This window comes from Zootoca vivipara, chromosome 14, assembly GCF_963506605.1.
Source record: "Zootoca vivipara chromosome 14, rZooViv1.1, whole genome shotgun sequence".
NCBI lineage: Eukaryota > Metazoa > Chordata > Lepidosauria > Squamata > Lacertidae > Zootoca > Zootoca vivipara.
In genome coordinates this window covers 13,718,529-13,730,889 of record NC_083289.1, presented here as the reverse complement: position 1 = coordinate 13,730,889, position 12,361 = coordinate 13,718,529, and the positions used below count along the sequence as shown (strand labels likewise).

The 12,361-nt window shown below is 41.3% G+C and overlaps 1 protein-coding gene across 2 annotated transcripts in view; it reads left to right on the top strand.

The window, feature by feature from the left end:
* FBN1 (fibrillin 1) overlaps positions 1-12,361 on the top strand; it is a 219,582-nt gene that overhangs the window by 163,886 nt on the left and 43,335 nt on the right. For both annotated transcript variants that reach the window (XM_035132327.2, XM_035132328.2), the window contains exons 37-44: positions 453-575; positions 3,007-3,171; positions 3,907-3,975; positions 4,097-4,222; positions 6,119-6,241; positions 8,896-9,054; positions 10,137-10,208; positions 10,979-11,104. In XM_035132327.2, the coding sequence (XP_034988218.2) occupies positions 453-575; positions 3,007-3,171; positions 3,907-3,975; positions 4,097-4,222; positions 6,119-6,241; positions 8,896-9,054; positions 10,137-10,208; positions 10,979-11,104 (963 nt within the window). The remainder of the gene's footprint in view (positions 1-452; positions 576-3,006; positions 3,172-3,906; positions 3,976-4,096; positions 4,223-6,118; positions 6,242-8,895; positions 9,055-10,136; positions 10,209-10,978; positions 11,105-12,361) is intronic.

Sequence of the window (12,361 nt, the reverse complement as noted above, 5' to 3'; positions counted from 1 at the left end):
CAGTCACACCAAAATTCCATGTACAGCTTTCGGGATCGGGGCTATCGTGCCTGATTTTGCAGAATTGCATTTTCTTTTTGGTCCTTAAACAAAACAAAAACAAAAAAACCCACAATACGTATAGGAAATATGAAGAATATTTAATTTGCACCCAAAAAAATGCTTACTGAATTGGCTGGCAAGGAAGGGAATAGTACATGATGGGTACAAGGATATTAATTCAAAGTGATGTTTGGATTGCAGAATGGGTATAGGATGTATGTATTCAATAGAGCACTGAAATCTGTTGAGGCTTAAATGGGCATTGCCTTGTATTTTTATGTTAGGCTTAGTAGACAAACCATGGAAGTGGGCACACCTGGTTTTCTTGCCCTACTGCTGTTTGTATGATTTGCTTGGAGTCTTTGGGTGTTTGCTCACTCCTAAGTTCTTCTTGGATTTTTCCTGTCCAGATATCAACGAGTGTGCAGACCCCACAACTTGCATCAGCGGCACTTGCCTCAATATGCCTGGCAGTTATACCTGTGAGTGCCCCCCAGATTTCGAACTGAACCCCACTCGTGTTGGATGTGTTGGTAAATATCATTTCTTATTGGTCTTCCTAAGTCAATATATGCTCTTCTGAAGTGTTTTATTCATGGTTTGGGTCACATAGGATGCATAGAAAGCTGAGTCAAGCCATTATTCCATCAAGCTAAGTGTTGTCTACACTGACAGGCAACAGCTCCAAGGTTTTGGACAAAAAGACTTCCCCATCCTGCTTGGAGATGCCAGGGATTGAACCTGAGTCTTTCTGCATTCTTGAAAATTAAGTGAAGGACTTCCGGTCTACCGCTATTGCTGATCGGCGAGGAAATCTTGAGCTCCGAGATGCCCTGGCGCTGTGAGGGAGGGGGGAGCCACGAGAGCGTCGCGGCCCCCAAAGAGCCCCAGATCAAGCGTTCTGGGGATGTGGGGACTCAGCTGCACCTTTTCCTGTCTCCTCTGCTCCCCGGTAAGCCCTATTAAGGGAGCCGAGAGCGAGTGGAGTGGAGACGTGCCTTGAGTTGAACTTCTACCCTTGCAGTGTGAAGCTCTGTGCCGGCAGCTTGTGGAGCGGTGGATTTTTCCAAATTAAAGTATTTGAACAGATTGGACACCATGAGTAAAGAAAAAGAGCTTTTAAAAATTTTTAATCGGAAAGAATTGGTCACGGGAGGAGATCCAAAAAAGGAAGTCGATCTCCCCCATTGAGAGAATGGAGATGCGGTTAATTTGCCTGAAGCCGGAAAGACTGACTGGAACCTTTTAATCTCAAAAAATTGAACTTAAAACCTCCCCTCTAAGCAGGGTAAAGGGGGGAGGGTTGAATTCAGCAAAATCCCTGTAGAATTTTTATTTTGGACTGGGGGAAGCCCCCCTGGAAGCTGGAGTTGGGTCCCTGGAGGGATCAGCGAGCCGCCATTATGACATCACAATAGGAATGAATTTGTTTACCTCTTTGAGGTCTGGAACTGTCAATATTGAAAAGAGTGCAAAATATTCGGCTGGGAAAATCAAGTTTTGACATTGCTGTTTTCATAAATGGACATAAGAGCCTTAAGTTATGAAGAAGAATTAAAAATGTCAGTTTGCACCCAGTTCAGACATAACCTTTGTTTTTGAAGTTTGGAAATATGAACTGCACCACTTCCTGCTTTGCAATCTGTGCTGTTCCCATGAAACCTGAGATATACAAGATGTCAGTAGACATAATACCATCTGACTTTGTAGACTTTTAGGAGGAACTCCTGAGATCACCTTTGGATTTAAAAAGCGAAGTGCACTAGAATTCAATACAGATTGGAATAATAAACCAGAAATGTGTGGAAATTGAAAAAAGACAAATTTTAACAGAGAATACAGAGAAGAAAGATGGACAACCACCAGTCCTGGACAATGCAATTCAATTGAAAGAAGAAGAGGAAAATACATGGAACATTGTGCCCCCTGTGGTAGGGGGGGAACAAGATCCATGCTTGATTCAAATATTTCTCAAAGAAGAACAGTGTGGAATAATGCTCTCCCAGTGAGGGGGGGGGCAGGATACATACTGGGGTCAGAGTCTACAGGAACTAAAAATTGAGATAGGGCTGGAAAGTGGAAACGTAGTAGGATGGTATTGTGTAACAGCCAGAGAATTGGGGAGGCAGCAGGGGATGAAAAATGAAGAGTGGTGGATAGGGGGTGATAGAGTGGGAGTGGGGTGAAAAGTAATAATGGATGATATTTTTGACTGATTAAGATGGTCTGAAACTGGAACGACTTATGGAACTGGCTGACTCATCTGGGAGACCCTGAGTCCAGGGGAAGGGGGGCTGAATTAGATTTAAGTGTTTGAATGTTATTAGGATACAAGAAGTAATATTTGAATTTATGGAAAAGTTTTTGGGAATAAACTTCAGGCTAAGGGGCGAAATATATGATAGATGGATGGGGAAATAGATTTAGATTTGGATTAATGGATGAATTATAGGTTACGGACAGCTGATGTTTTTTAGAATAGAAAATGTTGAGAGATTATAATATGAAAAACTGCCTAATTTGGACTTAAAAATGGACCCAATGTGGGGGGAATGGAGGAAGTCCACAATGTTAAGCAAAAATGTCAGAATTGATATTTTTTTATGTTTTATTTTTGTTTTTGGTCTTTTTGTTTTTTGTGTGATTTTTTTGTATTTTGTAGTATATGAAAATGAATAAATATTATTTTTGGGGGGGAAGAAAAGAAAATTAAGTGAAACTAGGCTTAAGTGAAACAACTCTCTACAGTTAAATATAATCAAGGCATGGAACGGTAAACTGGGATGGATATTTTTGAGGTGTTGATGGTAGAACTACCAAACCGTATTGGCTATTGAGGTAAAAAGAAAGATATGGAAATTTGACACATCAGGAAAGATAACCAGGAGCATACAATGCAGCTTGACTTATCTGGGGGAAAGGCACTACAGTACAGTACTTGAAACATTTTCTTTTGCCCATTAGATACACGCTCTGGCTTCTGTTACTTGGAAATTAAACCTCGAGGAGATAATGGAGATACAGCTTGCAGCAATGAAATCGGTGTTGGAGTTTCCAAGGCCTCTTGCTGCTGTTCCCTTGGTAAAGCTTGGGGGATTCCTTGCGAGCAGTGCCCAGCTGTGAACTCAAGTAAGTGAGGCAGAGCAGTACAAGACTGTGACTAATTTGTGTCTTGCTCCATTTGCTCCCTTTGAGCAAAAGTTAATCCAAGTAGGATCACCCACAGGGCACAGTCATGTTCTAAATTGCCGGGAGATTGCGCTATAGTGTAGAAAGCCACTGGCTTTGAACTTGTGTCACACGCCCGGAGCTAAATAATTCAAATGTTGTTTTCGAAAAAAGAAAGCTCAACTTGCTTTGGGTGTCAATGAAGTCTGAATCAAGCCCCATATACTTTTCAGGAGAGAGGTTACATATAGACCACTTCATTGCAATATTAAGTTCATCCTGGGAACCTCCAACTTGATCTCTGGCTGGAAGAACATTGCAGAAGAAAAATAAGGGTGCAAACCAGACTCCTCGCTCCTGCTGGTGGGGCTTTGCTGAGCTGAATGACCACTGCTGTATCCACAGCCTTCTGCTCATGGCGACTGGGCAGAAAAATGGAGGGGGCAGGGCAATTGGCTCCAAATTGGGGTTGATGCCAGCATGCGATGGAAGTAGGGTTTAGGAGGCAGCATTTGGGGGCTCCAGCTGGCCTTCATCAGTGGTGGCCCACTTTACCTGCATGTTTGGCAGCCAATGGGAGGCCAGTTTTGCCAGGAGAACTTGGCATAGGAACACCTACCCCTTCCTTGCAGCCCGATAAATTTTCGAGCAGAGCTTTGACTATTGCAGGCTCATGAAATTTATTTCCCTTTTCAGGTGACTACAAGCTGCTATGTCCTGGAGGAGAGGGATTCCGACCAAATCCTATTACAGTTATTTTGGAGGGTAATGCATATTTGTGGTGCCTCTCTGCTAATCATCATGTTATAACAAATTATTATTTCATGAGCTGTGTTTGTTCGCAGTCCTCTTTAACAAGATACTGTCGGCATTTTCATTTGGATAGATATTGATGAGTGTCAAGAACTACCTGGGCTTTGCCAAGGAGGAAAATGTATAAATTCGTTTGGCAGCTTTCAGTGTCAGTGTCCAACTGGTTACTATTTGAATGAAGACACTCGAGTCTGTGAGGGTAAGTAAGCCTCAGGTTTATTCAGTATTGCTTTTAATTCTGTGCGGGGGGCGGGAAGAGTTCATCAAACCACATGGTCTCTTTCCAGAAAAATTAGTACCACAATGAGGTACAGGTGTAGAAAATTACAATTTTTAAAAAATTCATACACACACACACATATTGGATTTACATATATTTTCCAAACAGAACAAATCATCTCATCTCATCTCATTTTATACATCATTTTGGCTATTTTAGCCTGAGACTTCCATCAACCACATCTTATGATTTTCAAACCTCCTCTCTTAATCTTACATTTGTTATCATAACTATTACTTTTAATAATCAGTAACTTAAAATCCATTCTCATAAGTCTTTTCTGCAATATTTTATATAGTTCTCCTTACAAAACTCCTTGTAATCCTACAAGCGTAGTCAATTGATTACAATTGTCTTTCAAATAACTCGCATATTTACTCCAATCTTTCAAGAATTTCTGGTCCCGCTGGTTTCGAATTCTCCCTGTCACCTTATCCAATTCTGCATAGTCCATTAATTTCGTCTGCCATTCCTCTTTCGTCAGTAGTTCTTCCTACTTCCATTTCTGTGGCAATAGAAAGTTACAAATAACTGAAGGTTATGTGCATAATTACTTATCTTCCCAAGCCCATTGGAACAGGTAGGGTAGAAAGCATGCCAGAACCAATGGTAGGCAGAGCCAGTTCTAGTGTTTCCCCCATCCTTTTCCATGATGAATTCTGCAAAGACAACACAGGAGGAAGCTAACTAAGAGACACTGCAATGTGTAATATGTGGGGCTGCCTCTGAAGATGGTTCAGAAACTTCAGCCGCCGCCGAATTCAGACACCAGGTTGCTTGCCAGGGCAAGGTGATTCAAGCATACAATATCAATCCTGGCCCAACCTCACTGCCTGCCAATTAGTTTATGAGCCCAACTCAAAAGGGCTACCTTTGACTAGAAAGCCTTAAAGGACAGCAGTCGCTCAAGGATGGCCTCTCCCTGTATGAAACAACCTGGCCCCTGCAATCATCACCTGAGCCCTTCTTTGTGATCCCCCTCCATGAGAAGTCCAGAGGATGGCAACACGAGATTGGGATCCCTGCTTCTGGAATGCTCTCCCCTGGGAGGCTTGCCTAGCACCATCATTGTATATACAGTGGTGCCTCGCTTAACGAATGCCCTGCTTAACGAAATTTCCGCTTAACGAAAGGTTTTTTCTAGCGGAGGTTGCCTCGCTAGACGAATTCGTTTTACGAAAAATCCGTCTAGCGAATCGCGGTTTCCCATAGGAATGCATTGAAATTCAATTAATGCATTCCTATGGGCAATTTTTTAAAAAAAATTTCCCCAATGCATTCCTATGGGATTCACTAGACGAATTTTTCGTTATAAGAAAAGACCCGTGGAACGAATTAAATTCATCTAGCGAGGCACCACTGTACCATATTTAGGCACCAGGCATTTTTTCTCTTTATAACCAGGCCTTTGGCCTTTAACTATCTGTGGCCTTTTAGAAGTGGGTGGGATGTTTTTAATGTATCTCTTTCCCACTTGGTTTTAATGTATCTTATGTGGGGGGTGGGTGGGTGTCTGTCTGTTTGGTTATAAGTTGCTTTGGGTTGTTGTAGCTAGGCAATATATACATTGTTTTAATGAATCAATCAAATCTATAAAAATACCTATTATACTTCTTTTATTCAGGGCTAACCAAAGTGAGGCCCGAAGGTGCGATAATGAAGTGTGTGGGGGGGAGCATCTGTTGAGCTTTTCCTCTTCATTCAATAACTACTTTCAACCCATATCTATCTAGGGTATAGGCAACCTGTTTTTTTATGCAGCATAAAAAAACTTCCCCTAGTTGATATTAACTTCCCATATTGTTTGTTTTGCAGATATTGATGAATGTAAGAATGATGGCATCTGTGGACCTGGAACTTGCTACAACACCGTAGGAAACTACACTTGCATTTGTCCTCCTGACTACTTGCAAGTAAATGGCGGAAATAATTGTATGGGTGAGTTTATTTATATCAGCGTTTTCTAATCCACCTTTCCACACTGAAATGAAGCACTCAGGGTGGCATACATCCAAACACAAAATCACAACTATAGCAACTCAAGAACAATGGAAAACAACAGCGTAGCAACATAATAAGCTAAATACGGTTGCGGGAGAAAATAAAATAATTCTTTCAGAGTCCTTCTTGTATCAGTTCTGAACTGGCAGCCTGGCTGAACTTAACTTGAGCAAAGGTAGCATATGCAAAACAAAAGCCTAGCCTTGTTTCTTCATGTTCATTAGCAAAACTGATAACTACGGTATATTTGCAATAAGACTTTTAACATAATTAGAGACCATGGCTACATGTAAGAGTTTCCTTCCCATCATTAATGGAAAGTCATACTTGCCAAAAAAGTTTGTGACTGGCTAGAATGCTTTTAACAAAGGAAGGCAAAATCAAATCCTGATTTGTGCTCTGGTAATGTTAGCAGCAAACTTCCCATAGTGTTCAGTGGGCACAATGACAGGAAATTTGATATGTAGTGATAGAGACTGATGTGACTAAGTAAATGGTGGCAGTTCAGGGTATGGAACTGGTTCAGTAATGTGGGCTGCATTGCATACTATGCTAAACCAAAAAGCCTGTCTTAATCCAGCATAGGCATATGTGGTGTGTACTAGCACACAGCAGCTGCAATCTGCTTTGCTCCACCGTTTGTGTGAGTGGCTGAACAAGCCAGGATCTTGCACTTAATCAGAGCTTCCTGTTGCACGCTTACCCGGAAACAGTAGTTAATGGCTTCCAAACAAGCTAAAATATGATAATGTTTAAATTTGGCTTAATATGTTGCTTCGTTTGGAAGCCAATAACTTGCTTTCCAGTTTCTCATGAAACAACAAGCTATAATCTTGGCTTGAAGCAATATAAAGAGTAACTCTGAGCATATGCAGAATGCGTTTTCTTCACCCAAGCATCAGCCTCAAGTGGGGAGGGGGGAAGACTTCAAAGTTGGAGACTTCCAGAAAGGGCTAATCACATTTTGTTTTGTAACTTTAGTACTGGTACATAGCTAAGGTGAAAGAAAGAAAACATCAGAGGTTTGTAGATTTGGTACTCTGCTTAAGGGATGCTTCCTCCTATATTACTGAGAGGGTTGCCAGATTAATAATGACTTCAGTCCAGATGATGAAAAGTTTTGTTTTGGCTTCCTGAGAAACAAAAATATATAAATGAATGCTTGCTTGCTTGCTTGTTTGTTATAATGAGTTGTATGTTTTATTTTTGTGCCGAACTTTATTGGTATATGGCTTTAATAAAACATCTATTAAAGGCTGTGCAGAGGCTGTGCAGTCTGCATTTTGAACAGTTTTGTAGTGGCTGCAGAATCATTTCAGGGTTTACCTTCCGTTGAACACATCTCAGATCAATCCCGTTCCTCTGCTGAATTGTTGCTGAGGTTCCAAACTCAAATGAACTCAAAATGCCTTTAAGTACAACTAAGCCAAAGACATATGGGGCATTGTCTTCCAGAATTTCACCAGAAGGATATGAAATCACAGATTTAGCAAGGTTTTAAGCAGGAACCCATGACTAGCTGAGGTTAGCATGTGCTCTGCTGCCAAAGCTTTTGATGAGTGGAGTGCTGGGTTTTATAGTTATGAAACCAAGCGGCATTCGTGGAATTTTGGACGATACTGAAAGACGTAGATGATGATGCAATTTCACTATAGCTGTCAGCTATGTAACATAAAAACATTGGATTTCAAGAAACCCTTCCAGAAAAAAAGGCACGAGTAGTTTACAGTACTATTAAAACGTGGGAGTAGCATATTTAATCTTTTAAAGGCAGGGGCAACTAAATATGCTTTGGTACCTTAAAATTGAAAAGTGGGAAATCAAACGGTTCCCCTCCTCCCAAATTAACATGCTTCAAAATCCACTGGGAAGTTGTCTTGTGCAAATTTCTAAGCTAGTGTCATATACTGGTAGTTTTTAAACCAGAATCTGAGAGACATCCCCACTGGGTGCCAGGAGCGGGTCACCAGTAAATCACACAGAGTATGTAAACTCTTTATTAGAAGAAACAAGGTCTGCTCAGGAGTGCCAGGCCTAATGTGCACAACAACTCTACTCCATAGATCTTGGCCCTATGAGACAGTTGAGGAGACAGAAGGTCCCCGCCTTCCCACAGCTGCCTAAGTCTCCTCCTCCCTTGAGTCCTTCCTGAGCAATCTGAGACTCCTCCAACTCCCCTGTCTTTGCTCCTCTCTCTTCATATCTCTTCTGTTTCTGGGAGAGTGGAGGGGAGCTTGTCACAGCAGGAGGGGGAGACACCAGCCTGACTCATCTCTGTCTCTTAGCCTTCCTCCTCTCCTGCTACCACTTCCGCTTCTGGACTCCTCTCTGCCACAGACACTCTCTGCTCACTAAGCCCTGTTGCCTCTTCAGCTTTTGACACTTCCTCCCTCCGGGATTCTCCCTCATCTCCCTCTGACCACTCATCATCATCCCATCAGCAAACCCTGGACTCTTAGCCCTTTTCCCTTGGGGGTTCCCCAGCTAGCTCCCCCCACCATTCCTCTGCATCCAACCGGTCCATTACACTGGGTGACCTTAGGTCATTCACTGCCTCTCAGCCTAACCTAACTCATTTTTCTTCATTGCAGATATGAGGAGGAGTCTGTGCTACAGGAACTATTATGCTGACAACCAGACCTGTGATGGAGAGCTGCTCTTTAACATGACCAAAAAAATGTGTTGCTGTTCCTACAACATTGGACGAGCCTGGAACCGACCTTGTGAACAATGCCCCCTCCCAAGCACTGGTTTGTATTTCTGCTGGAGAGAAATATCAAAGCTGTTAGCAGAATCTTTTATACATCTCAACATCGCGCCTGAAAGCTGTTTTGGCTGCTACATGTGCACATGCACAAATGTTATGGCAAAGTCACCAATGCTGTGCTAATGTTGGGTTTATGCAACATAACCTGCTTTTCCTTATCTAGCCAAGGTAGATGAAACTCCCATGGGTATAGAGACAGGATTAGTAGACAATTGTCCAAGCTGCGATTTGATCAAAAATCCAATTCTCAACCACCTAGTGTGCATAGGCTCTCCTGTCGCCAAACTTCCTCCATAGAGCATCACTTTCTCTTGCCATATAATTGCAGGCTATCTTTGGGGCTCTGCCTTCATTCTCCAATTCTTCCAAGTGTATCAGTGTGGTGGTCTCAAAGTAGATATATTATTATTATTTATTTTGACAATTTTTTATACTGCTTTATTACAGTTGTCTATAAGCAGTCTACAAATTAATAATAATAATAATAATAATAATAATAATAATAATAAGACAGTTACAACCCCCCCCCCCCAATTATTACAACACTCATGGATTTATTTATCTGTCTTAATTTAGGAGAATATTTGCTAGCTGCATTCACACATATAACCATGTTTTCTGTTACGTGATAACCTTAAATGTTAAACAAACCTAACATCTCCCTGGGTTTATTTTGTCATGTCTTTGATCTATCTAGTTTAATTTTAAACATAACATCCACAGATTTGTATACATATGATACTGGTTGTGTGCATAACCAGGTTACTAGTTTATACTTCATGTAAGGATGTTGGTGAGTTTGGGATGAAGATTTAGAAAACCTTGCCTTTAAGAGGCATAGATTAAAATTGAGGGTAGGTTGTTTGATTATTTGTGTTCTGAATCTTTTTACAGTATTTACATAGCAGGTTACATCATCATCATCATCACCATCATCATCAATAATCAATACAGTAAAATGACTGCATTTCCTTGAAGTTTGAATCAATCATCTTACTTTGTGACTTCAGGGAAATGTAATTATTCGGTGTGGGACTTTTCCTACACTTTTATTTCATTTTTTAGATGAATTTGCAACTCTCTGTGGAAGTCAAAGGCCCGGTTTCGTCATTGACATTTTTACAGGATTACCAGTTGGTGAGTTAAAATTCTATTGAGATTTACTTTTCATTTCATATGGTATGTATTAGGGGAAAGGGGGTGTTTATTTTTATGGTTCGCCTTTTCCCGGGAAATAGTGAAGACTAAACAGTGTGGTAAAACTCAACCTCCATGCCTAGTATGTCATACTATGGCACCCTTCTTCCTGGGTCCTCTTAGCCTGCAGCTGTGGTGACTGCTACTTGGGATGAAGGTAACATAAAGGTTTGAGGACATTGTAGTTTGGCTTAGTATAGTTTGTAGACCATAGGTAGCGAAGGGTAGTAAGCGTCTGGGACGCCCGCCAATCAGCAATGGGTTTCAAAGGGAGACTTTTCCTTTTGCTAAAGCAGATTTTTATCAGACTTTTCACATCAGTTCCTCTGGGTATTGAATTTAAGCAGTGGGGGGCGGGATCCTTTTTGTTTGTGTACACTTTAAGAGAGAGCAGGGAAAGGATTCAATATGAATGTTTTTCACACACTATAAGCTGGTAGGTGTTTCATAGCCAAGGTTTGAAAAACTCAAACCCAAAGGGGGAAAAATAAGGAATTCATAGAGAAGGAGCCAAGTATTCATAGACGGAATTCCCGTCTTCCTTTTCTTGTTTTCATTCGCATGAAGAGCAAACGAGCATTTTGTGGTGCAAAAAGCAGGATTGTACAATATGCCCCAGGAACAGAGGTTAAAAGGAAGTCTTTTTGTTTTTCTTAATTGGGCCAACTTCTGCTTCAAACGTCCCAATCTTTATTCCTTTGTTAATACAGATATTGATGAATGCCGTGAGATCCCTGGTGTGTGTGAAAATGGAGTCTGCATAAACCTGATCGGCAGTTTCCGGTGTGAATGCCCAGGGGGCTTCTTCTACAATGAAAAGTTACTGATCTGTGAAGGTGAGGGGCTTCCTCTCAAGGCTATGACAGTGGTGCAGGTATGGTGGTAGAGTGGCATGCTGAACGTGCATGCTGGCATATGTAAGGGGGTAGGTTCGTGGGCACAGTGAGGCTCCATCAGGTCTTGCTGCCTTCTTGTGCTTCCCAGGATTATTCTGACAGCCAACAAACATGTTATGTTCAGCTAAGAGGCCTTTTGCATTTGTCATAATCCCTGATGGTGCTGATATGTGCAGTTACATGTGCTGGAGCCACAAAGTGTGATGGTAAGGTGTGAGCAGAGGCCCAGTGCTTCTCCCCCCCCCCCCACCACATTTTGAGAACACCACTGTGTGAACAAGAGACTGCAAACAAAGGCCATGGTCATTTCAGTACCTTTTCTTAACTCTCTTCATTTGTCTATACCTGAGTGCTAATTCTTCTTCCTTGTCATAATTATTATTTGTTGACAGTAACATATTTAAAAACAAAGCCTATTAACTTCTAATTTGGTCAGCTTATTACAGATTTGCAATCATTGTTTGATTAGCATCCTTGTGATTAACTAATATGCCCTTCTTCACAGAAACCAGTTTTCAAGTTCAAGCTCGCTTGTAGGAATTCAGTGTGTGAGGGTTCAACTATTTTAAATGGTCATGCCTCCTCCATCTGTGGTAATAAACTGAGGAGTTTTACTAAAATGATCACTGTGGGCTATAGTCTTTTGGATGGAAAAGTACTGTTCAGTCATATGCTGTGCTTCCAGTCAGCAGGAAAGAAAACTAGGTCAAATAAAAGTAATGCTAATTAGGAACTTACAATGAGCTGTGAACTAAAAATTTTAAAAAAATCAGGAAAATGTATTCCAAAAAGTTATAATTCTGAATTAAAATAATTGAGACGAAGTTAGCATAATAAGTTTGTTAAAATGGATTTGTGCATTTTAAATTGCATAATAGACTTGCAAATTATTTAATCAGACAAAGTTGTTTTGTGGTATTCAGCTCATTAGTTTTCACGCCAAACTGAGTGGTTTACAACTGCCTTCTCCAACAAGGTACTCCCTAGACCAGGCATGTCAAACCTGCGGCCCTCCAGATGTTTTGGCCTACAACTCCCATGATCCCTAGCTAGCAGGACCAGTGGTTGGGGAAGATGGGAATTGTAGTCCAAAACATCTGGAGGGCCGCAGGTTTGACATGCCTGCCCTAGACGCTTTGGGCTTCAACTCCCATTATCCCTCATTGGCCATGCTGACCAATGTAGGTGTGGCCCAAA